Source organism: Prionailurus bengalensis, chromosome A2 (assembly GCF_016509475.1).
Source record: "Prionailurus bengalensis isolate Pbe53 chromosome A2, Fcat_Pben_1.1_paternal_pri, whole genome shotgun sequence".
Lineage (NCBI taxonomy): Eukaryota > Metazoa > Chordata > Mammalia > Carnivora > Felidae > Prionailurus > Prionailurus bengalensis.
The window spans coordinates 15,712,226-15,737,461 of NC_057348.1; the positions used below are offsets into that span (position 1 = coordinate 15,712,226).

Consider the following 25,236-nt stretch of genomic DNA (forward strand, 5'->3'; position numbering starts at 1 on the left):
GCGCAGGGGGGTCAGTCTGAGGGGAGGGCTGTCCCTAGGTCTTCTCGGGCCTTTGTGAGTGTGCATCTATCTCACCTGGGTGTACACGTGGCTCTCTAAAATCCTCCCCCTACCTGGCTGCTTTGGAAGGTCCTAATGTCTCAAAAAGCGTCACCCCAGCTTCCTTCTCAGGCTGTAGATGGTCTCTTATGTTTCCCAAACTCCCTGCTCGAGGCATCTGATGGCCCGTGGCGCTCTTGTAGCCTCCGCCTCCCTCCCGCTTGTGTTCCTGGTTACGTGAGACAGAGACAAACAGGCCAGTCCTTCAGGTGAGAACAAAACGCACAGGGCGATTTGCAAACCAAGGGCTGGTCCTCTCTCCGGTTGGAGGAGGGGAACTGAGAACCTGGTTGCCGTTTTTTTGAAGTTTATTTATTTTTATTTATCTTGAAAGAGGCAGAGACAGTGCAGCAGGCGAGGGGCAGAGACAGGGAGAGAGAGAATCCCAAGCAGGCTTCACACCGTCAGTGCAGAGCCCGACGCAGGACTCGAACTCATGAACTGCGAGATCATGAGCAGAGTGGAAACCAAGAGCTGGACGCTTAGCTGACTGAGCCGCCCAGGCGTCCCCTGGTTGCCATTTCTTAACACTTAAGACCGAGACCCTCACTGCCCCAGGGATGGGGTGGGGTGAGGGCAAGGAGAAATGGCACAAAACCGTCCCACAGTTTTGAAGAGAGCTTCTTTCTGATTGGGCATCTGCTCAGTTGCCTCTTAAACGTTTGGTTTTCCAGAGCTCCTACAAAGTTGGCTCAGACGGCTTCTGTTGTGTCAGCGTTTCTGTGAGAGTACGGAAGCTTGGAGCTTCCCGGTCCTCCATTTTGCCGATCTCACTCTCCCCTTTTAAAGGAACTTAAAAGAACGCTGTGGTGTTTTTGTTTTTTTACAGGTTAACCAGAAGGGCTCAGAGAAACCGCTGGAACAGGCATTTGCAACAATGGTGTCTTCCTTGGCGAGCGGAATGATCAGGTACCTCCCTAGAAATCTGTGCAGGTCTTTTCAGATCAGATGTGCACGTACATGGCCTGCAGCCCCCCCCCCCCCCCCCCCAGTGGATGCCTGAACCCGCACGCGGCACCGAAGCCCGTGGGTACTTTCATATGCATACCTGTGATAAAGTTGGATACGTAACATAGCACGGTGGGAGATTAACTAAGAGCAGAAAATGCCGGTAACTAGTAATAGATCGTTAAAACAATATGCTGTCATAAAAGCTGCGTGAACGTGGCCTCTCTCAGAACATCTGGCTGTGCTGTGGTCGTGCTCCTTGTGACGCCGTGAGATGCCAGGTGGCCACGTGATGAAGGGCGCTGAAGGTTGTGCCGACCTGACCAAGTGTCAGAAGGAGGGCCATCGGCTTTCGGGCCGAAGTTGGTGGCAGGGGACTAAACGCGTGGAAAGTGAAACCGTGGATGGGGGGAGACTACTGTATCCACGAGTTCGTAGCTCTCACTGGACACACGGGTGTCCCCCGCCCCCCAGAAGTTGGCTTCACACCATCTCGCTTTTACAAGAGCCCTGTTAGGACCTGTGCTCGCCAACAGAAAGAAATCCCCAGACGAGTTTTCCCTTTTACCAGGAAGTCACGACCGTGCTGATGAAAGTCTTCCGTGAAACAGCGTGGCCTGGGGCATAAGGCGAACTTCTGGAAAGCAGGGGCTGCCCTTTGCTACTTTAGGCTCCTTCGTAGGAAGCCTTCTTCTGGATGGCAGGGGAAGCCTGTATTCCATGTCTCTGCCTTTTTTTTTTCCGATGCTAGATCAAAGCATGATTACGTTGGCTTGAAATTTTCTCTGGCATAATTGACATTGCAGAGTAACTTCTTAACGGTCAGATTTTAATGTACTTCTGTGAAAGTTTAGTCCCTGATCACAATCCCCTCCTTGAGGCTTTGTGTTGCCTGGCCACGAGGTCGTGAATTTCAGTTCCTCGTGATTGCTTGGTGTGGTGTCTGTGGTCCTGAGCGCCACCCGAGTTGCAGAAACGTCCACTTGCATGGTGGCCTCGTCCGGAGCAGTGGCTTTGCCTCTGCAGGTCACCAGACAGCGGTTGCAGACTCTGTGCAGCCTTGTGCAAAGACGGGGGTCCTGAAACATCAGCAGTTGCCCTGTGGGAAGGTGCAAGGTGGTGAGCCCATTTGGAGCTTTTCTGCAGCAAGAAACTGGGCCGGAGGGGGGGGCGTGTACTGTGGTAGCAGATGGTCACAGGCGTGGGGTGGGGGGGAGACTCCCCAAAGAAATGGAATTGGGTTATTTGGGGAGAAATGTCTTTAGCCTAAGAGAAATATTTTCCTAATTTTCGTCAATGTTTGTTTATTTTTTTTGAGGGAGAGAGCATGCGTGCACGAGTGGGGAAGGGGCGGGGGGGAGGGGGGGTGAGACACAGAATCCGAAGCAGCTCCAGGCTCCGAGGGCCAGATGTGGGGCTCAAACTCACAAACTGCGAGATCATGACCTGAGCCAAAGTTGGACGCTTAACCGATTGAGCCACCCAGGCGCCCCTAACCTATGAGCAGTTTTAAACATGCACAAAAATAGAATGATACAGTGAACCTTTGGGGAAGATTTTCAGTGTATTTTGTCCAGCTCAAAAGCTCTGGCAAATTCATCAGACCTCCCTCCCCCCACCACACACACACTCCACGTACACTTCTGCCTTCTCACAGTAGAACTTCCTTAAACCCCCTTCAAAGGACTCCGAGGAGGGTTCCTAAGCAGGGTGTGCCTCAGAGCCCTCAGAGGAACTTACTCAAACGTACCTTAGACCTGGACAATAATTATAGTCTCTGGGTTTGGAGTCCAACGTGCATACTCTGGGAAAAGTTTGACTTCTGGCTCCTGGGCATACCCCTTGTTCGGGCCCTCTGCCCCAGAGGGCCTCCACAGGCCTGCTTGCCTCCGTGAGTTCGTAGCAGCGGCTAACTTGGGGAACTTGAGGCATAAGTCAGAGTCTTAGGTTATGCCCTTGGTGTTCTGGGGAACTTGCAGGGCACCTACTGCCCGCACCTGAAGAGGGAACTCCCAGAGCTATTGTCTTTTCCCTCCCGTGAGCTCTAAACACCACCAGACAGAGGAACATGTTAAAAAGTATATAATTTAGGAAACATAATTTTATAATACTTATGTATACACACACACATATACACACATACATATGTATATTATAGATTCGTGGGTTCAAGTCCCACATTGGGCTCTGTGCTGACAGCTCAGAGCCTGGAGCCTGCTTCAGATTCTGTGTCTCCCTCTCTCTCTACCCCTTGCCTGCTCACATTCTCTCTCTCTCTCTCTCTCTCTCTCTCTCTGTCTCTGTCTCTCAAAAATAAACATTAAAGATTAAAAACCATATATGTATAGTTTTTATTTAGTAGATAAGTATTCTGGCAGGGAGAGAAGAGCAGTCTGTTTGTTACAAAGTGAAATTAAATGGTAGACTTTCCGTCCCCTCTCATTTGTCTGTTGGACCTACTCACTTTTGAGTTGTTTCATGATTGTTGCTTCGAGTAAATTAAGTAAATTAAGTTGGTGGGCTTGTGAGTGACCCAAGGAGAAAGGTCATACAGTTGCCCTGCTGAGGAATGGTGGGCCTCGTTAGCAGTGGGAAGTTTTTCTTTCGGGAACCGGGTGGGAAAAAATGAGCCGTGCGAGGTGATGTGTCTCTAAGGGTTTCTTGCTAGAACTTTGAAAGAGGTAGAACCGCTGGACTGTCGGGGTCAGAAGCGAAACGATGTATTTAAAACCGTCCACTGTCCAACTACAACTGTGCAGCTCATTCTTAGAAGATATAAATGTGATTTTAGAAGGATAGAAGCTTAAGAATCCAAATGCATTGAGGTGCGGGCGAGCTGCTTCAGTCCTGGAAGCCGGTCCAGGGCCGTCGCTTGTGGGAGCAAGCACTGGGCGGGAGCACTCCAAAGGTGACTGTCACACTGCCGCTCTTGTGAGAGCTGCCTTCGGAAACACTCCCCCCTCCCACCCCCCTACCCCACCCCCCCTACCCCCCAGTCTTCTCAGAGTGTGGCCTCTTGGCTTGCTAGCCCCTGTTACTGTACTGATTCCTAAGGATGCCGTTCTCCGCTCGGTGGGAGAACCACTGAAGCAGTAAGAAACCACACCGCCCCGGGGTGGGAGCCTCCCTGGATGTGTGGACAAGCCCACGCTCCGCCGACGCTCCTTTGGTCTGTTGGGACTTAGCGGGGGGTCACATGAGAGCGGATATGCCTCGTCTGAATTTCACTCTCTGGACCAGAACATCATGCCCTTCCAGGCCTCTTGCTTTATGGCTTGACTTGATTCCTGGCTCCCTTGACTTTCAGGAACTAGTCCGTGATTTTTTGCCCCTCTCAGTTGGCAACATTTTCCAGCTCGTGGTAGGACACCTTCGCTGTCAGAGTGTTCTGACTTTAAGAATTGTGCCTATTAAATATCAGAGACCCGTGACACATTGACAGAAGGTTTCTCTCTACCACATCTATGCGAGATGTATAGATACTGATAAAGGATGTGAATGGTTTGATTTGTTAAAGCGATGAACAGAAACTAACCAGCCTGGGGACCAGACCATGCTGCCTGTGTTCCTCTCACAACCCCTAGGGCAAGTCCGACACTCAGTCTGATCCTCCTTGGACGGAGGATTGAGCTGGACCATTTTGAACATTTTAATCTGTTTGAAAAATGATAAAAAAAAGGACCCTATTCTTTGTACATCGGGGTAGAGAATGAGTATACACTGGGTACTCCATACTCATCTGGACAAGGCTCCCTTATACTCTATACCTGATGCTGTGCCTGAGCTCACTTCTGCATTTGCAGGACTTCTATACTCCTATCAGAGGGCCCCTAGAAGAACATGTGAAGATACGTGTGTGTGTGTGTGTGTGTGTGTGTGTGTGTGTGAGAGAGAGAGAGAGAGAGAGAGAGAGAGAGAGAGAGAGAAGGAGGAGCACTCTGCTCCGACAGAGAGAGGAAAGTCAGCTTATGAACACAGTAACGGCGGAAGGAAAAATGACTCCTCTTTGCTCATTACCTGCGGGTCTTTTCTTTCGGCAGATATGTTGCCTTCGACTTCCATAAAGAATGTAAAAATATGAGATGGGACCGACTGAGTATTCTGATGGACCAGGTAGCAGAAATGCAGGATGAGCTAAGGTAAGCTGTATCTTTTCCTGTGGAGGTCGAGGGAGGAGGTCCGCGTGTAGACGGAGCATAGTTATCACACATTGTCTAGTGGGCTCACGAACACAGCGTGCCGGGTTGACCGCGCTGGTTTGGACTCTTAGTTTTTAGTCCCTTTTTTATTGGAAAGATGAGACTTAGTGGCTTAAAAATATTTTTAGGTTCTTAAAAACAACCCAAGGCCAGGTATTTTCACATTTTTATGAATCCGCTTCCACACTTACAAAGTTTCCCTAATTGGAGCTAGCGTACTACTATTTTATATTCCGTTGTTTTGACTAAACATTCCATCACGGATACTTTGATATTTCGTCATTACCCTACCTGGTCTTCTTAATGATGGTGTTTAACGGCTTTTCTGTACTCCCCCGTGTCACCCTACAGGCTCAGCTAAGTGTTCCTTTTCATCCTAGGCATCCTGGTGTGTTTCCTTGTCTCTTCCCCCCCACAAAACATGCGCTGCAGCGAATCACCCTGGGCGTGTCTATTCTCACTTCTGTTCGGTGATTCCCTAAAATGAAGTCTTGAGAGCAGGGCTAATAGTTCAAAGGGTCCGAATAACTTCATGGTACTTTCTAAACGTGTTTGGCAAGTTATTGGCCGTGTTGGCCTACGGGTTTACTGTCCTCTAAGCATAGGTCAACCTTTACTGATTCTAAAGACAGAAGAAGGGATCTCTAAGTCGCTCTGTCATTTTGTTCCACCTGGGCATATTTCTGACCCCGACAACCCCCATGCATTTTTTCGTGTTAGTTCCACAGTAACACAGTAAAACCTGTCGTGTAGGCATTTCTCAGTTTTTAAAAATGTTTCTTATGCCTATTAAGTAGTCGGCGACGGTTAGTTAAATCTGCTCTTTTTCTATGCGGTTTTGTCATGAGCAGCTAGTGAAGGGCAGTTGACGTGCGCCATTATTGGGCTGCAGTGACACTGACCGGACCTGGGACGCTATCGGAGGAGGTGGCTCCTGGGGTTCGCCCATGAATCACTGCCCCACAAGAGCGTGAGAAAAGACGTCAGAGTCTGTCCCCCACCGCGCTCTGTGTCCCACAGGGACAGTGGAACTTTCCCCAGTGCCCTGCACAGGGCCTCTCTGGACACTTTCTCCTGGGGTTTTGGGGAAGGTGGAAAGAATCTGGGCTTTGGGGTATGACCTGTCTCGTTTTGAAATGTTTGCTTCTTATCAGCCATGTGACCAAGACAGTTGTCTTCAAACCTTGGTTTCTCCGTTTGTAAAGTGCAGATAATAATACCTACCTCATAGACTTAGTGTGTAGTTTAAGAAACGATATTTATCAAATACCCAGGACATACTCTGTAAGTACTAACAGCATGCTAACACCCACGTGCACTCATGCACACCTGTGTATACACACCAGCTCTAAACGAACCTCACCAAGTCTGCGTGAATCTCATGCAGATTTTTAGCCTAAGCGCATTCTTTTAGGCCCTTATTTTTAAGGTCATAATTTTTATTTGGCCTGTGGTGAGTCTGTTGTGTTTCCCTGCTCCATTTCGATTTGGGGGGAGTAATTGCAACGAGATTACTTCGTGGTGTTCATCGTTTGCTCGGTCCCACACGCTCCGTTCAGCGCTGCGTGTGTTACGCATTCCCGTGGGGACCGGGAGCGGCGAGACGGGTGCCGTCCCCTCCACCCTGTGGGTGAGAACGTTGGTTCTGAGAGATCAGGGCAATGACTTGAAGTTACACAGCCAGTGAGTGGCCTAAGCGGAGCTCGTTGCTCACTGCCAGAGTCCACGCTCTTCCCCACTACGCTGCGCGTTGTCCAGAGTTTGAGTTCAGAGCATTATCTGAGGAAATCGTTAAAAATGAATGAGACACAGGAACTGAGAACCGTGATTGGCTCCGGGGTGGACATGCGGGTGGTGAAGGGGAGAAAGGGAACCTCATTTTTCAGGTAACACCGAATTGAACTTTATAAACTCCGTGCTTTTGCATATTTAACCCAGGATTCTTAACGCACAGTTTCCAGCCTTTGCTTGAGAGATGCTGACTTGAGTTCATCTCGAGGCCAAGGGCGTTCGGTTTTAAAAAAAAAAACAGCTCAGGGAATTCCGATACAGACGGTGTAGGGACCGTGCTTTGAGAAGTCTGATCTACAGGACGTAGATGAACAGCTTTGTCGGAGGGGGCCTGCTCTGGCCTCCGGGACGCCCCTCGGCCCTGCCGGTTCGTGTCTCGGCGAGCTGACCTCCAGTGCCGCGGTGCGTGTTTGGACAGGGGCTGTCTCGCCTCGGCTTTTCAGACGTGTTGTTTTTTTTTTTTTTTGCTCTGTACTAATCAAATACGCCCCCCCCCCCTCCCCGGGGGGTTTGATTTGTTAAAGCGATGAACAGAAACTAACCAGCCTGGGGACCATGCTGCCTGTGTTCCTCTCACAACCCCTAGGGCAAGTCCGACACTCAGTCTGATCCTCCTTGGACGGACTTCTCATTTGCCAGTTGTCCACAATGTTGCAGACCATCAGCAGCAGGGCGCTCGTGCGTCGGACTGCCTTTGCTATGAGGGTGTTTATACAAATATGTTGTAGTTATTTTCTAGTGGACTCCGCCGGCATGGTGGTGGCAAGCCAGGAGGGCGTGTTCCGCAGCAACTGCATGGACTGTCTGGACAGGACCAACGTGATCCAGAGCCTGCTGGCCCGCCGCTCGCTCCAGGCCCAGCTCCAGGTGCAAACGCTTTTTTCCTTCTGTCAAGTCAACAGCGCAGCCCCGAAGTAGCGAAGCTACATTGACGAAATCGTTACCAGCCAAAACAAACAACAGAAAACATTTCACCTTGCTCCCCACCCTAAACCACCTGTTTTCGGTTTTGTGTCTTTCCACCTGTGGGCGTGCACATTTCTGTACCTGCGGTCGGTATTGTGTGTACGTGGTGTCGTTTGTGCGTTCAGATTTTAGTTTTAAGTCAGCTCTACACCCGACCTGGGGCTCGAACCCACAACCCGGAGGTCAAGAGTCGCAGCCTCCACCTGCTGAGCCAGCCAGGCGCCCCGTACAGTTTCTGATATTTGCTTTTCCTCCAGCATTATACACAGCCATCATTTTTAAGAGTTGCACTTTTACTAGGTTGTTGCATTTTCGGCCTGTAAGTAACACTGCAGAGAATATATCTTGGTGTGTTATTTTTAGCTCGAATGCTTCCCTTGGGGTTCATTCCTAGAAGTAGAATTTGCTGTGTCAAAGAATACGCTCTCTGAGAGGGTCATGGCACTTTACACTGGTAAACTGCTCAGCACGGTTGGTGAATCCGGTTCATGGAACTCTTGCCGGCCTTACGTGTTCTTATTTAAAACTTTGTTTTCTGTTTTAATAGTCAGAGTGGTGCCTCAAGGTTAAGTTTTCGTTTGCATCTCTTTTATTACTGAAGCTCAGAGTTCAGATAACATTGGCATTTATTATGAGGGGCAAACAGAACGCATGCCAAATGGCTTCCTGCCCCCGATGGTAAGCTTTGTTTATGACAGTCCAACTTCGTTTATGGTAATTTTACGATACCAGGAATTGTGGAAGCAAAACACCTCCTTTAAAACGAATTGTCCTTGACTCCTACTGGGTAACACAGGCCAGAGGAGCGGTTTCCCTGTTGGAGCATGATCTAGTTTGTGTTGTACCTTGTCCTCGTTAATCTGATGGATTTACTTCAGAGTGTATTTTTTGATGGAAACAATGGTAGCAAGGAAAGAAAAAGAAACAATAGTAACAGCGGTTGTTTCCAAGTCCGATAAACAAAACCTATTTAATAGGTTCTATAATCGGTACTTAACTGTTTCACATGCTAAATGCAGTACTAAACAACCTAAGCCACATTTCCAAGACTCTACGCATCAGTTCGGCTCTGGTGGGGACTCCAGGCATACCTCCCCCCCCCCCCCGCCCCCGCCCCCACCAGCTAAAGGTCACGGAGGGCAGGTGGAAAGGCCATTCTGGGGTAGAAATGGGGAGGTGTGGTCTCAGGTGAACAGTGAAGATGGGGGTTCTGAGAGGGCTGAGGTCCAAGACAAAGACCAGGGCAGGGGGTCCTGATCTGTGGTCAGTGACCCCTGAAGGGGGGTCCGCAGCTGGATTCGGGATGCCAGGGAATCCTCTGAGATCCTCTGAGTCTGTGGGGAGGAAAGGGAAGGCTGGAGGTGACGGGAACAGCAGGGAGGCTAGAGGGTGCAGGCGGTGGGAGGTGGGGGTTGGCAGGGAAGGACGAGGTGCTGGCTGGGATGCTGCCACCGCCTTCCCTTTCCCTCCCCCTTTCCCTCTGCCCCTCTTCCTGCAGGGGCGGGGGAGTGCTGGGGCCCGGGGTGAGTGGGGGCCGCGGGACAAGGAGCCCTCAGAGGCCCTGTGGCCTGGCCTGGGGCACGGGTGGGGGGACGTGGGGAACTGGAGCACCCCCTGTGTGCAAGGACAGCATCTCTGCCTGCAGCCGGGAACCACGTGCAACCAGCCGGGACTGTCTGCTCTTCTTCCCGAGCTGTGTGTGCGAAACCCGTTACGCTTGAGCACGGTGTGCTTCTTATTCCAGAGACTGGGAGTGTTGCACGTGGGACAGAAGCTTGAAGAACAACACGATTTTGAGAAGATTTACAAAAACGGTAGGTAACTTCTCTAATAGGGGCCGGGTTACTCACGTTGTGAAATAGATTAAAATTTTGGATTTAGAGACTCTGGCTCTCACGTTCGTCATCGTCAGTTGACTTTTCCTTGTTCTCACAGCCTGGGCCGACAACGCAAATGCGTGTGCCAAGCAGTACGCGGGCACTGGCGCCTTGAAGACGGACTTCACCAGGCAAGCCGTGCTTTCCAGCTAGCACTTCAGACCCGCGGCTCTCGCGTCTGGTGCACACGTTAGGATCACCCGGCAGCTTTGGGACGGTGGCCAAAGCCCAGCGCCCGGGGCCTCGGTTCATAGCAGTCAAGTCGGGCTCGGTGGGGGGGTGAGGCCCAGGCGCCGGTGGCTTCCCGGCCTGCCTGTGGTTCTGCTGCGTGGAGAGCGAACGGCGGCCCCTCGGCCCTTCCCGAGCCCTGCGGAGCCCCTGGGTCAGTGGGGTCTGACTCGGCAGGGGCGGGGCGGGGCCTGAGGTTCTGTGCCTCAGGGAAGCGGCCGGGGATGCCGATGCCACGTTCAAGGCCACGCTGCCAGTGAGAGGTTAAGACCTGGTGAGTTTGGTTTTCTGCCAGACGGATTCTCTGGGAACAAGTGAAGATTCCTAGACTCTGCTGTTCTAACCACCTCACCTGGGCCTCTCATCTCATTTTTTTTCTTCTTTAATGTTTATTTATGTTAAAAGAGAGCATGAGCGGGGGAGGGGCAGAGAGACAGGGAGACACAGAACCCCAAGCAGGCTCTGCGCTGTCAGCACGGAGCCCGACACGGGACTCCGTCTCCCGAACCCTGAGATCATGACCTGAGCTGAAATCAAGAGTCGGACACTTGACGCATTGAGCCACCAGGGATGATTTTTTTTTCTTTAATGTTTTCATTTTTGAAGGAGAGAGAGCCAGAGCATGAGAGGGGGAGGAGCAGAGAGAGAGGGAGACATAGAATTTTGAAGCAGGCTCCAGGGTCTGAGCTGTCAGCGCAGAGCCCGACGCGAGGCTCGAACCCACAGACTGCGAGATCATGACCTGAGCCGAAGTCAGACGCTTAACCGGCTGAACCACCCAGACGCCCCGGGATGATTTTTAAAATCTCTGTGATTCACTTTACGCCCGTACCACATACTTTCCAGCCATAAAACTGGGGAGGAACGTAATACACAAATCTGTAATTTGAGATTCACCTCTTTTGACCAGAACCGGGAAGAGAACGCAGCTGGGACTGGTCATGGACGGCTGGAACTCGCTAATACGCTATTACAAGAACAACTTCTCCGATGGCTTCAGGCAGGTAAGTCTGTATTTGCTGCTCGTCTTTGCTCATTCGGCCGCTGCGTCTTTGTACTGTCCCTGAGTAATGTGACTACATCCAAGTGGGGAGTTCTTAATCTCCTTTGTTCTGTTCTAGGATTCCATAGACTTATTTCTTGGGAACTACTCAGTGGACGAATTAGAATCTCATAGTCCTTTAAGTGTTCCACGGGATTTGAAATTCCTGGCTGTAAGAAACCTTTCTGTTTTTCAAGTTTGCAAAAGCACTGTGTCTGATTTGATTTGAAAGCTAATGTGTGGTCCTAAAGGGACTGTAGATACTCGGTTTCCCTGAGGAGAAGACGAGGGAGAGGAGTAAAATAACTTCGGTGTCTGTGTTCCTGCACACTCGACTGCCTTCCTGAGAGCACGCGAGCCCGAGGGAGGGTGGAGGGTCTCTCGCTCCAGGAAGATTCTACTCCCCTTTACGTTGGGGGGTTGCGGGAGGCACACCTGACATGTGGAAGGCAGGGTATGTTTTTGACGCTTGTCCCCTTTGTGACTCCTCTGTTCACCAGACTTAGCTGGGGCTTCCCTGGGGTCTCCTCCAGCGGGCAGAGGGTCCCGGAGTGGAGGGGGCTGGCGCCTCCCTCACCTGTCAGGGCCATCGCCTCGCTTCTTCAGCTCTTGTGACCTGACAGTTTGGCGACTTGGGCAGTTGGGGTCCCACCGCCTAAGTAATGATGTTTTGCTAGGGAAAGATACTTTGTGTGTTAGATTGCAGAAGAGTCTTACTTACCCTTTTTCAAGCGAAGACCCCCGCCGGTCGAGCAGAATTCTCGCCTGATGGTCTCTCTCTCTCTCCGTTTGCCTTTCCAGTTGCCTATTATCATGGTGGTGGCCTTCTCGATGTGCATTATCTGTTTGCTGATGGCTGGTGAGTCTGCCCTTATTTCACATTCTTGCATTAACTTCTGAGAACGTGGGGCTTCCTTGTACGGCATCTTGAGACTGTGAGTCTGCTCAGCCCTTGATGTCCCCTGCTGGGTTCAGTGAGCCGAGCGAGCAGCTGTGACTGGTCCTTACATGTGACCGAGGAAAAACACATACTCGCTTTTACTGATACTTGGTGTTGATTTATTTAAGATTTTTAAATATTTTTCTTTTTTTTTTTTAAGTTTATTTTGAGAGAGAGAGTGAGCAAGTGCACACACGTGTACGTGTGAGCGGGGGAGGGGCAGAGAGAGGGAGAGAGAATCCGAAGCAGCCTCCAGGCTCTGAGTGTCAGCACAGAGCCGGATGCAGGGCTCGAACTCACAAACTGTGAGATCATGACCTGAGCTCAAGTTGGACGCTTGATTGACTGATCCACCCGGGTGCCCCTGATGTTTTAATCTTCATAACTGTGTGTGATTTTTTTTCACAAGTGAAATATTATACATTTTTTGTAACCTTTTTTTTTTTTTTCACTGAGCAATGTAAACATTTCCCTGCATTCTCTATTTTTTTGTTGTTTTTTTTCTTTAAAAAAAATTTTTTTTTTAATGTTTATTTATTTTTGAGACAGAGACAGAGCATGAACGGGGGAGGGGCAGAGAGAGAGGGAGACACAGAATCGGAAGCAGGCTCTAGGCTCTGAGCCATCAGCCCAGAGCCCGACGCGGGGCTCGAACTCACGGACCGCGAGATCGTGACCTGAGCTGAAGTCGGACGCTTAACCGACTGAGCCACCCAGGCGCCCCTGCATTCTTTATTTTTAATGGCTGCATTAAAATCCATTTATGAGGGCACCCTGGCGGCTCAGCCAGTTGAGTGTCTGACTCTTGATTTTGGCTCAGGTCGTAATCCCAGCGTCGTGGGATCGAGCCCCACGTTGGGCTCAGCACGGGGTGTGGAGCCTGTGTAAGATTCTCTCCCTGCTCGCACTCTGTCTCTGCCTAAAATTAAAACAAAAGGGAGGGAGGAAGGAAGGAAAAGAAACCCATTTATGGGTATGTAGTTTATTTAAACAACCACCTATTAGTAGACAAATAAATGTTAATAATTAATACACTATCACTAAATTTTATCACATGGTGAGCAGAATTGCCCAAGAACTTGTGCTTAGGCATCTTTGCTGTTTTTCTCTTCTCTCATTATTTTCCTGTGTCACTGAAGCTGATGAGCACTTGGGACTAAAGTGTCTCCGTCGAGTGTGGTGCGGTGCTGTGGCAGTTGGAGGCCGGGACTCGGTTGCACTGGGCTCTGAGGGGCGGCCTCGGCGGCTCTGGAGGCGGGCCTCCTCCGGCCTTCCCCCTCCGTCCGGGTGTGCGGGCCGGCTTGTCGGGACGCCGCCTGGACGTCCCCTCCTCACCGCCGTCTCAGATCACGGCAGAAGTCTGTGAGCTGAGGACCCTTAACCGCCAGCCCCCTTACACGCACGCGCACGCCTTCTTGCTGGTGTGGTCCCTGTAATCCCCTCGGTGTTCGGCACCGTGGACGGTCCCGACCTGGGGGAGGGAGCCCCTCTTGTTACTCTAGGGCAGGGGTTAGCAAGCGTTTTCTGTAAGAGCAAGATAGTGACTAGTTTAGACTTCCCAAACTACATGGGGTCTCTTTAAAAATGTAAAAACCGTTCTCGTTCGTGGCACGAAAACAGGCTGCGGGCTCCAGAGCGCAGGGAGTGCCGTGCGGCATAACTTGGCTCCCGCGTCGGGTTCGGGGGCAGGATGGACGAGGCCGGGGTCGGCCAGCACGTGCGTCCCACGAGTCCTCAGATGCCCACACTCTTCACTCCCTACGTGCTGGCTTTAAAGCACCGCCTCGCGGATGCCCCTTTCCGGGAGCCAGTCAGTCCGCTGTTGAATTCGTTTTGTTGCTTTGATCTGTTCTGTGTCTTCTTGCCTCTACACCCGCGTGTCCCCGTAGAACCTCAGCGAGCTCGGCCTGCACAGACGGACAGGTCCTTTGGGGAATGTCCCGAGGCGGGCTCGGGAGGACCTGCCTTTCTTCTTTGTCCAAGAAGAATGTTCAAACTCAGAGGGGTGAAAATTAGCAAGAGTATCGGTTTGCGCGTGTTTTTGAGTAAAAAGAGACTGCCGCTACAGTTGGCAACGACTCCAGGCAGTTCATCTCTATAAAATCGTGGGTTGGTGTGCCTGGGTGGCTCGGTCGGTTAAGCGTCCGACTTCGGCTCAGGTCATGATCTCGCGGTCCGTGGGTTCGAGCCCCGTGTCGGGCTCTGTGCTGACAGCTCAGAGCCTGGAGCCTGTTTCGGATTCTGTGTCTCCCTCTCTCTGACCCTCTCCCGTTCATGCTCTGTCTCTCTCTGTCTCAAAAATAAATAAACGTTAAAAAAAAAATTTTTTTTTAATCGTGGGCATTGTGTCTAGGTGGGACGGCGTCTGGTTTCTAGCCCATGAACGGGAAGTAAGTGAGCTGGACCCCTGACCGCTCACTAGGGGCCTGCGTTTCTTCCCTGGCGCCCTCTCCCCGTCCCTCAGCCTGCGCCCGCGCCTCCCCGCCCGCAGGTGCCGACGGTCCTATTGCAGGGAAGAAACGACACCAGGTTCAGGTCCTCAAGTTGGAGAACACACAGTAGGTCTTTTCCCACTGCTGCCAACCTTCGTGAACTCTATATGCGTTGTACCAGGAGAGTTGTGTGAAATATGTCCTTAACGTGATATTGCGGAGTTTTGCTTTATACGCTTTGACACGCAACTTTTCTGAAGCATGTATGTGTTTGTGAGGTTACTTTTCGTGCAGGTGTTTTGATTGTAGCGAATGTATTAGTCATGGCCTCTTGTGATATAAAGTATATACTCTAAAAGGGATAATTATTTGCGTGATGTAACACGGAATAGTTTAGCCAGGTGCTTCTTCTCAAGGTGTGGCTCCTGGACCAGCGGCATCGGTGTTATCTGGGAACTTGTTAGAAATGCAGATTCTTGGGCCCTGGCCCAGACCTGCTGAGTCGGAATCGAGGTTGGGCCCAGCAGCTGATGCCTTACGGGGCCCCGGCCGGGACTCTGATGCCAGCCAGAGTTCGAGAACCGCCGGTTCAAACCTTAGTTGAGAGGTTCTTGTATTTTTCCCGTAGATGTGCTCATAAACTTTAATGTTGTCGAGACTAAACTTTTAATGTTTAAGCATCAGACTTAAATGTTGCTAAACAGCTGAAACTAGATGTGCGGTCAGTAACATGGCTTTTATTTATCAACTCTGTTTATATCAACAGGTGACACTTGGACAGAAACACTGGCCTATGTGCTCTTCTGGGGAGTCGCAAGCATTGGAACATTTTTTATTATTCTTTATAATGGCAAAGATTTTGTCGATGCTCCCAGATTGGTCCAGAAAGAAAAGATGGACTGAATTTGTGTCTGTGGAAAGCGGCTCGGCTTAGAAGATTCCATCATGCAGAACTGGAGTCTTTACTGACCCGCTTTCCACATCAGCCCGAGGTCCTTTTAAAGCCTCTCTCCAGAAGCACAGCTTGTGCTCCGTGTGGGGGGAGGGGGGGTGACCTAGAATCAGCCTGACGTTCCTGCCTCGGCGACCTCTTCACTACTGGGACGGCTCTGTTTATAATTTGAAGCTCTTCTGTAATTAAAGGGTGACCCGAATTCAGCTCCTGGAATGGAAGGAATCTATTCCTTGTCGATTCGATCAACTTTTGCAGGATAAGTAATATATTTAAGAAATCTAGCTTCTTGCGTTATTTAAAATGGTAAAATTATTTTTCTAGCTCAGTTTCCTTATGGTCGTTGTAGAGGCCGTCGCTGTTAGCAAGCGGACTTCGCCACACCTCTTTGGACTTTCTTAAGAGTTTGAGAATCCGCTAGCTCGACTGTTGGTGCAGAGCACGTCTTTCGCAGCCGTCGCGCAGTTTGACGGAACAGCCTGAGACTTCAAGGAGTCGGGTCTGGCGTTCTTCTGAAGTTTCAGTTGGGCTGTCCTCTGAGTTCAGCTTGAACTTGCGTATGAAGAAGAAGTCCAGATAGTACTTTATCTTTTGTTAAAGGTGTAAATGAAATCAAAGAATGTAAAGCCTGTGTCTTACGCTAAAGGTCCAAAGCCGCCTCTGTTTTCAGGATTTGCCTCCGTGTGGAGGATACCCCTCGACTGGCCAGCGGTCCCTGCCGGGCGTGCTGGTTTCTTTGGGGGTCGTTCGTCGAGACACGCAGGCCTCCGAGAGGCGCTCGTGCTGGACTCGGGGTTGCCCTTGGAGGCCGCAGCTGCTTCCCACGCATGGCACCACCCGCGCTCTCCTCTCCGTCAAGGTTTTGTTAGCTCCCGATCAATAAGTGTGTCTGCGGTGTTGCGCTTCTGGTAGTTAAGTTAGCGTTCTCCAAATCAAGGACCAACTTCAGTGTTAATTTTTGTGCAAAAACAAACCTGAAAAATCTGCTTTAGAAGCTGTGCATAGTTCTAATTATAAGTTGGACTGTGTATTCAAACTGTAATTATGAGGTTTAAAATATTAGAAAAGTATGTAGGCTAGTATAATCGCCACTGTTTTAAGGCAGTTCAATTAAATACGGCTACGGTATTTGTGTTGTGCTTGAAAATATGTACAGTTTATTTCACTTTCAATAGTAATACCTTATGTTGTCCTTAAATATCTCTCAAAGCGCCTTGATTTCAACATGACTTTTTTTCCCCCCGTTATCTTTTATAAACGTTAATAAGAGACGTTGCTTCTAGAAACTCTAAAAGAGATAATAGCTGGACACCCTCTGTAGCTTGAAACTCAGTCACTAAAATTCACAGTAGGGCAAGTCATTCTTAGAACTACCTATTCCCGACATGTACATAAGCGTAATCTGTTCCAAAGACGGAACGTGTGAAACTTGGTTCGTGTCTACTGTGCCCCATGACTCGAGTGCTACCGGGCACTTCACGGGAAGGACTTCCTCCCACGACCACAGCAGAGACCACCTGAGAGCCGCCGGTGCCCACGGACTGATGCTGGCGCGTCCGATCTGAAGGCGGCCGTGTTCCAGAAGCCTGTGGCGATTGCATTTCTGAATTCGTGTACTGTGCACCCATACGTGAAAATAAACGTCCTGTTCTTTTCTAGCCACTGTTGCTGTCATTCCCACACTTGGTCTCGAAAGGGATGTTCTTTTTTCCCGGAGAGGTTTTTTTTTTTAATATTTTTTATTTTAACGTTTATTTTTGAGAGAGAGAGAGAGAGAGAGAGAGACAGAACATGAACGGGGGAGGGGCAGAGAGAGAGGGAGACACAGCATCGGAAGCAGGCTCCAGGCTCCGAGCCGTCAGCCCAGAGCCCGACGCGGGGCTCGAACCCGCGGACCGCGAGATCGTGACCCGGACTGAAGTCGGACGCCCAACCGACCGCGCCACCCAGGCGCCCCTACCGGAGAATTTTTAAATCGTGCCAGGCAGCGTGTGCTTGGGCTTCATAGAGAATCGGGACAATGCAAGCGAGCCAGAAAATTAATGGCTTCTGAAATCTGGCTTTTCAGCGATGGCTTGAGAAATTGTGCTCCTCATTTTTTAGTTACAGATAAAAACAGGGAAACATTGGGGCACCTGGGTGGTTCAGCCAGTCGAGCGGCTGATCTGGGCTCAGGTTATGAACCCGTGGCTGGTGAGTTCGAGCCCCACGTCGGGCTCTGTGCCGACAGCTCGGCGCCTGGAGCCTGCTTGGGATTCTGTGTCTCCCTCTCTCTCTGCCCCTCCCCCGCGTGTGCTGTGTCTCGCAAAAATGAATAAATGTTAAAAAAAAAAAAACAAACAGGGAAATAATTTAGTAACGTATGATGTCCGTAAAAAGGTGTTCCCTGCCCGCCCCCCCACCTCTCGAGTTGTGGTCTGTTTTTCAAAATGATACAGGTCTCAGCTGGGAAGTGGTACCGTGTTGCTTATTAGAAAGTGGTCTCTGGGGCTGGGGATGTGTCTGAATGAGGCGGGAAACACCTCGGCGCCTAGCAGGCCCTTGCGCACGGGAGCGAGGCAGGAGTCCCTGGAGATGTTATGTGGGTACGCCGCCCCCCTCTGAACCGAGCAGAGCTGCCTCAGGCTGCGCCAGGCCGTCCCTGGGGTCGGCTCTCCGCGTGGGCTACTGCGGCCCCTGCCCCGCACATACGGATGAGGACAGCTGTCCCTGTGGCTTCCTGCCAAGGGGCTTTCAAGAATCTCTCCCACCCGTTCCCTGTGACCTTCTGTCCTCCCCTGATACCCCAGCCGGTGTTTCGAGCCTGGTAATCTCTAGCTCCTTCCTTCCGTGGGGCGAAGAAAAAGGGTGTGCTTCTGATTGTACTTACAGTACGAGAGAGATTTCGTAGTGTGTTACCCAAGGAATCTGTGCTCTGGCTTATTTGTAGCTACAGAATGACAAGCTTTGTCCCATTCGGGATTCAGGGACCACGGATGGGGGTGGGGAGAGGCGGGGAAGGTCCCCAAAGTTATGTGATGCAGATTCCTCAGTCCTGATGGAATGGGAGTTACTTTTGGTATCAAGATTGGAATTGGAGGTGTGCCAAACCCAGAGCCTGGCTAAGAGGGCAAGAAGAATGTAGGGGTGTGTGTACAGAGGGGCGGCTTAATAGCCTTTTTAAAAAATGTTTATCTATTTTTGAGAGAGAGACACAGAATCCAAAGCAGGCTCCAGGCTCTGAGCTGTCAGCACAGAGCCTGACGCGGGCCTCGAACCCACGAACCAGGAGATCATGACCCAAGCCGAAGCCAGAGGCTCAACCGACTGAGCCACCCAGGCGGCCTGGGGAAGCGACTTAAACAAATTAGGGTCTTGGGGTTTTATCATCCAAGGGTCCTGATGTCAGAAGAAAGCATCCTAATACAGATAAGTTATGGTAGGTTTTTAAAATCTGCTCCTTGCCTCGGGAGGCTCTCCCGACATGGCAGCCTGGCTCATCAAAGCCAGCAAGACCGAAGTGCCAGGCTTCCGTGACCTAATCTCGGACGTCACGTCTGCCGTATTCTCTGCAGCAGTTCTGGCAAGCTCATTCTGCAGAGCAGACCAGCGCCCTGAGTGGCACAGCACCCGGGTGACGTGGGCTTTGCTCACAAGACCCTGCGGTTTGGGCAGGGCCTCGTAGGCATCCCTCATCTCTGCTGGGTAGCCCCTGGGGCCCGCAGCTGGCTCTCACCTGGGAGGAGGGGAGGGGAGAGGGGAGCTAGGAGGTGGAGGGAGGAGGGTGCAAAGATGTCCCCGTCGTCCCTGCTCCCCGTAGCTCCCGTCCGCCTTCCCTCTGCCCGTAGGAGAATCACGAGCCGTGAAGGTACAAGATTAACACGGAATTGTTCTCGAAACTGGCTGTGCCATTTAGAGGCCTAGTGGCTCCCCGTGGCTACCAATGCTCGGGAAGCCAGACTTCCTGACTTTTTAATCCACCGGGTATAAAACGGCATCCCATTCCGGCATCTCTCCGATCGCTGGTGAGACGGGAGCATCTTTTCATAATTCTTCGTTGGGTCGTCGCTGTTCCTGTTCTGTGCCTTGTTGGGGTCTCTTGCCGGCTGCTGTTAGGTTGTTTGTCCTTACTGATTTGTGGACGTGCTTTATATTCTAGAGAGTAGTTCTTTGTTGGTTTTACGTGCTACACGCTTACGTCTTCTCCCGGCAGCTCATGCAGGGAGGGCCCCCGTGTTCACCCCTCAGTGGGGTTCCGGTGCTCTTTGAAAACCATCTAAGCTCCTTGCCTGGCCCACAAGGTCTTTCTGACCAGACCCTGCTCACTCCCACCCCCGATCACTCTCCCTCCCCATCACAACCACAGGCCTCCTTCCTGCCCTTTCCCACCTCCGGGCCTTTGCACATGCCGTTGCCTCCTCCCGGACAGACATTCGGTCCGCAAAGCTCCTCAACCACCGGACTGACGCACTGTCCCTGCCACACCACCAACTGACCCATGTATTGGCTTCTTAGAAACGGTCACCATCTGTAGTCATCTCGTTTGTTACCTTCACTGTGACTCTCCCCACCCCCACCCCCCAGAATGTAAGTGCCATAAAGTCCAGGGACCGTGTCTGTCCTGTTCAGCACTGTCCCCAGCACCTGCCTCCGGACTGACTTGTAAGATCTCAATAAAGGCTGATCCTGTCCACGTGGGCAATAGAAGAGAAGTGATTCCCATGTCAGAGGCCGGTCGAGACATTCTGGTTAAGAATTTCCTATTTGTCGGGGCACCTGGGCAGCTCAGTCAGTTAGCATTCAACTCTTGATTTCGGCTCAGGCCATGATCTCACGGTCCACAGGCTTGAGGCCCACGAGGGGCTCTGAGCCGACAGTGCGGAGCCTGCGTGGGATTCTCTCTCTCCCTCTCTCTGCCCCTCCCCACTCACGAGCTTTCTCTCAAACTTAAAAAAAAAAAAAAAAAAAAAGAATTTCCCATTCGTCAATGATGGTTTTTTTCTGCAGCAATTTAGAAGGGCTCATACCCTGTTTTAAACCCATCGAATTAGACCTTTATGATTTTTCTCTTTTTTTTCTTAATTTTTTTTATAGTTTATTTTTTGAGGGGGGGGGGTGGGGAGAGAGAGAATCCCAAGCAGGCTCTACACTGTCAGCGAAGAGCCCAGTGTGGGGCTTGAACTCAGGAACCGTGAGGTCATGACCTGAGCCGAAACCAAGAGTCAGGCGCTTAACTGACTGAACCACCCAGGCGCCCTTTTCTGATTTTTCTTACGGACTCTAACCATCACCTCCCGTGAGGGTCACACTGCGTCAGTGTGGCTTCTCTGGCTGCCTGAGGAGGGAAACGTGGGGAAGGTGACAGAAACGAGAGACTGGGTGGATTCTCTTTTATTTGCCATGTTTTCAAAATTAGCTCATCTATTTACATAATGTGGGCATATCTCATGTTACGAGAGGGGGCTCAAGACTGCAGCCAGTACGTGACACAAACCTACAGAGACACTTGTCAAAGGTTTTATCTATGACAACAATTGCTGAGCCCCCAACCATCTCCCTCCCTGATTTCTTAGAGCTAAGTCAAGGACCGTGATGTCTCCAGCATAAATAGAAAACTCTCTGGAGTCCGTGATCTGGCCACGACGTCATGGTGACTGTTACGTGGATGAGGGTGGCACATCCCTTTCTCTCTCCAGCCTAATGGAGGAAGGTGGACAGGTGTCAGATGACCACTTTGGCGCAGCACCGAGAAAACAGTCAACAAAGAATTTTTTGGAGGCACGACTCACTCCTGGTTCAAGAGGACTATTGAAGAGTGCTCTGTTCTTCATGAAGCTCACAGAAACCAGAATAAAACTGAATGGGAAACCTGAGGCATTTTCACCTGGAGCACATTATTCTAGAACACCGTGACCTCATCCGTCCGACTTCCGTGAGCAAGCATTATTCTGTAGAAGTGGCTTTTCCATGCAATTGGAAGTGCACGAAAATGCTTTCAAACGTTTAAAGGTCACTTAAAAAAATTGTTAACATTTACTTATTGTTGAGAGAGAAAGAGTGTGAGCGGGGGAGGGGCGGAAAGAGAGGGAGACACAGAAGCCGAAGCAGGCTCCACGCTCCGAGCCGTCAGCGCACGGAGCCCGACGCGGGGCTTGAACTCACGAACCGTGAGATCGTGACCTGAGGTGAAGTCAGACGCTTAACCGACTGAGCCACGCAGGTGCCCCTAAAGGTCACTTTGGACGTAAATGTTCCTACATGTGTGACACATTACGGAGCCCTGGTCCTCCGGGTGTGGCCCGGGTGGGGCGTTGGGAGTTATACATGCTCACAGGCTGTTCGAATGGGAGGCGAGGTGTGGAACCACAGAATAAAGGAACGATTTAGGACAACATTTGTCTCCACGGTCCTGAGGATACTTGGCATTTGGGGCTGAGACACCCTGCTGACGACGGACCCCAGGAGGGGCGGCCCGTGTCGTAAGACCGTGACCATGACTGGGGCCCGAGGGGGACCCGCTCCGCAAGGATTCAGGAACGGAGGGCTGTGCGTTTGCCACTGAGTGTACCTACTCTTCAAGCCTTGACATCTACAGTTTTTCAACGCTAGACCCTCTGCTGAGAAGTCCGAAGGCTGAGTACTTGTGCTTGATAAATGCTGGTGCATTTTGAAGGCTAGTGATGACCTCCTCATAAGTGGCCATCAGGTGCAACGGGGAAGCGGTGACAAGACGGCTTGTAAAAGCAGAAGATCTTTCTGGTGCCTATGTTTGTTATGTGGGCATTTATAAATACACGAAAAAGAAGTCAAAACAAAACACTCCAGCCGGCGTCCCAGGGGAGTGTTTCAGAGTCTTCGAAGATGTCTGTACAAATCTTACCCAAAGAAACTCGTGAATTCTCTATGTCGGTGAAGCACAGAAGGTTTGCGGGGGGGCCCTCCCCCTCAGGAATAACCTTGACCTGCTGATTGCTGTGAAAAAAGACAGGAGACCCTAGCCTGGTAGACTAATGCCGCGTCATAAATACAGTGCCTTCAGTTACAAGATGCTCTGTTTGAGTTACATATACGCTTTAGAAAACTTCCGTACAGGGGCGCCTGGGTGGCTCAGTCGGTTAAGCATCTGACTCAGGTCATGATCCCACGGTTCCGAGGGTTCGGGCCCCGCATCGGTCTCTGCGCTGACAGTGTGGAGCCTGCTTGGGATTCTTTCTCTCCCTCTCTCTCTGCCCCTCCCCTGCTCATGTTCTCTCTCTCTCTTTCTCTCTCAAAATAAATGGATAAACTTTAAAAAATGTACAAATATGTTAAAATCGATTGTAAGTGAGGCTCGTGGTCTTTGCTATAAAGAGTTGGCCACCGTGTCCAGGTATAACGTCATCTGTGGGAACGTTAGATTTACTTTCACCCTCAAAGCGGCTCTGGCGCCTTTCCTAACGCGTAAGGCACTGGGGCAGGGGCCGGCTGCACGGACTGCTCACGGGACCACGCCCGGGGCTTTGGGGTCGCATCCTGTGGTTGGGGTGACGGGTCCTCGACCCGCTGTGAGAGACCTCAGATCACAGGAGCGACCCCAAACAAAGGCCTCCCTTCGTCGTGGCCAGCCAGTCCTCTTAGTGAGAAACACAGTCCTGGCGTATTCAGTATGGCTGAAAAAAGAGAACTGATTTTGCACCAGTGACATTCAGATGGCTCATCTCATGGCGCTTAAAAAACCTCTCTTCACACTGATCTAAAAGCACCTGCCCTCTGTTATGTTGGGATTTCTTCAGGGGGAAAAACATTGCTTAAATTTTATCCCATAAAAATTATAGTCGAATTTCAGCCCATGGTGTGCCTGGATTCTGGGCCTTCCCTAGAATCGAGAAAGCAGTGGTCTTCAAGACTGGCCTTGAAAAGCCCGTGTCTTTGGCGGAAAGGAGCCAGCTCGGTGTGACCTTGGGGGCAGGCAGAGGGGAGCAGGGGCCGCTCCGTGGATGGGCGTGGGTCCTCCCGAGGGAGCCTTCTTCCTCCACACCCTCCTAATTCTTCTTGATGGGCTCAGGAAGATGACGGGTTGAGTATTTCTGGAGTAAATATGCTTAAAGGCAGCCAAGGAGATTCCACCTATAAATACAGCCGCAGAACAGTGAGCGGCCGACCGGAGTCTCTGGGAAGCCCAGTCCTCAGGCCACGGGAGGCGTGTCTCCCCTCTTGAGGCAGCGCACGATGAAGGTCCCCAGGGCCACCAGGGGGATACACATGGTGGAAGAGGCCACGAGCAGGCCGATGATGGCCAGTGCGTAGAGGGGGTAATCCTTGGTCACAAGCTGACCCTGAAAGGAGAAGCCGAGGGTCAGCGGGAAGAGCCACCACAGGCAGAGCCCCGCTTGGCGGAGAGCATCTGGGGCTGGGCATCCTTACATCTGGGGCCACCTAAATGGAGGGGGCTTAACCTCAGCCCCGTGCTGCCCAACAGGACCTTGTATGATGATAGAAAGCTCCATCTGGGTGCTGTCTGACATGGTAGCTAACAGACACAGGTGGCTACTGAGCCCTTGAAATGTGGCCAGTGGACGTGAAGCACGGAACTTCACCTTGTACTGAATATTCACGAATTGAAATATTAATCACCTCATGTGGTGGTTGGCCGCCATCTTGAACGGCACAGCCCTAGTCTTGGGAGGAGGCTTGGCGGACGTCTGGATTGAGTTGGGGGATGCTTCCCTGAATGCAGATGCATTAAAGCTGATGAGAAAGGAGGCCAAAAAGCCAATAAATGCCACCTTTCCACGAGGGGGCCGCAGAACAGCTACGGCCGACGGATCACAGGCCAACCGCGCGTGGCTTGTAAACCGGAACGCGCTCGGAGTGTGGTGTGGGCACCAGCCCACAGACTTCCTGTTACTCGTCCTATGACTTGTTGTTGCTGTTGTTGTTCTGCACTGACCGGTACAGAAACCGGGGTAAGCGTTTAGAAGCTGTTTTAGCAATGTGACAGCTTCGTCTCGTATCTGTTGATACAAGAAATAATGGGAGCTTGTAGTCCATACGTGGTTTTGTGTGTACATTCTCCCTTTTCAAGGGATTCACTGCTACTGCTTTTGACAAAAGCGTCAGTCTGCTCCGGGTTGGAGAAGACACCCAGGTCTTTCTCCTGCCGGGAGGCAGGTGCGGGGGCGCCTCGCAGCCGCCATCAGTCACCTGCTCACTTGGAGCGGCGTCCTTCACAGCCACCATGCACGCTGGGTGCTAAGGGACAGCGTCTTCTACCCATTGGAAAGCAAATGCCAACTGGCTTGCAGGATTACTTTCCTCCCAGCGTAAATGTTCGCTGTGAGAGTCTGCCTATATGTAAGGGCAGCCAAGGCTGGCCCTCAGGCCAAGTGCACTGACACGGCCGCCCTGGTTGTCAAAATGCTGACACACGGCGCTTCTGGTCGGTGAACGGCAGTTGCCTGTGGCCTGAGTGAGCCTGTTGCGTCCCAGCCACACACACACCCAGAGCCAGACCCTCCCGGGATGCGGTGACTCGAGCACTAAGACGGGTCCTCTCGGGCGCCTGCCGGGGCTCAGGGACCATGCCCCGGAGGCTGGCTCTGCCTGTCCCCAGGAGGCTAAGTGGACAGAGGTCGGAGGGCCTGAGGCTGAGGAGGAGGGAGGAGGGCGCAGCCCCGGGGGCAGGAACCAGCGCCTCTGCAGGGGGCTTTCTCCCAACCCGCCCCCCCCCCCCCCCCCGGAAAGGCCCCCTGGGAAGTTCTAGGAGGAATCTTACTCTTTAAGGAGCCCACGTCGCAAAACTCA

The 25,236-nt window shown here is 51.5% G+C and overlaps 2 protein-coding genes across 2 annotated transcripts in view; one reads left to right on the plus strand and one right to left on the minus strand.

The window, feature by feature from the left end:
• The window catches only part of SACM1L (SAC1 like phosphatidylinositide phosphatase), a 58,196-nt gene extending 41,064 nt beyond the window's left edge, over positions 1–17,132 (plus strand). The window contains exons 12-20 of the mRNA XM_043587214.1: positions 929–1,008; positions 5,088–5,186; positions 7,766–7,904; positions 9,748–9,817; positions 9,939–10,011; positions 11,019–11,112; positions 11,230–11,322; positions 11,952–12,009; positions 15,289–17,132. Coding sequence (XP_043443149.1) covers positions 929–1,008; positions 5,088–5,186; positions 7,766–7,904; positions 9,748–9,817; positions 9,939–10,011; positions 11,019–11,112; positions 11,230–11,322; positions 11,952–12,009; positions 15,289–15,425 — 843 coding nt within the window. The 3' untranslated portion in view covers positions 15,426–17,132. The remainder of the gene's footprint in view (positions 1–928; positions 1,009–5,087; positions 5,187–7,765; positions 7,905–9,747; positions 9,818–9,938; positions 10,012–11,018; positions 11,113–11,229; positions 11,323–11,951; positions 12,010–15,288) is intronic.
• A 5,570-nt stretch (positions 17,133–22,702) lies between these two features.
• Positions 22,703–25,236, minus strand: part of SLC6A20 (solute carrier family 6 member 20) — a 37,596-nt gene continuing 35,062 nt past the window's right edge. The window contains exon 11 of the mRNA XM_043587215.1: positions 22,703–23,768. Coding sequence (XP_043443150.1) covers positions 23,619–23,768 — 150 coding nt within the window. The 3' untranslated portion in view covers positions 22,703–23,618. The remainder of the gene's footprint in view (positions 23,769–25,236) is intronic.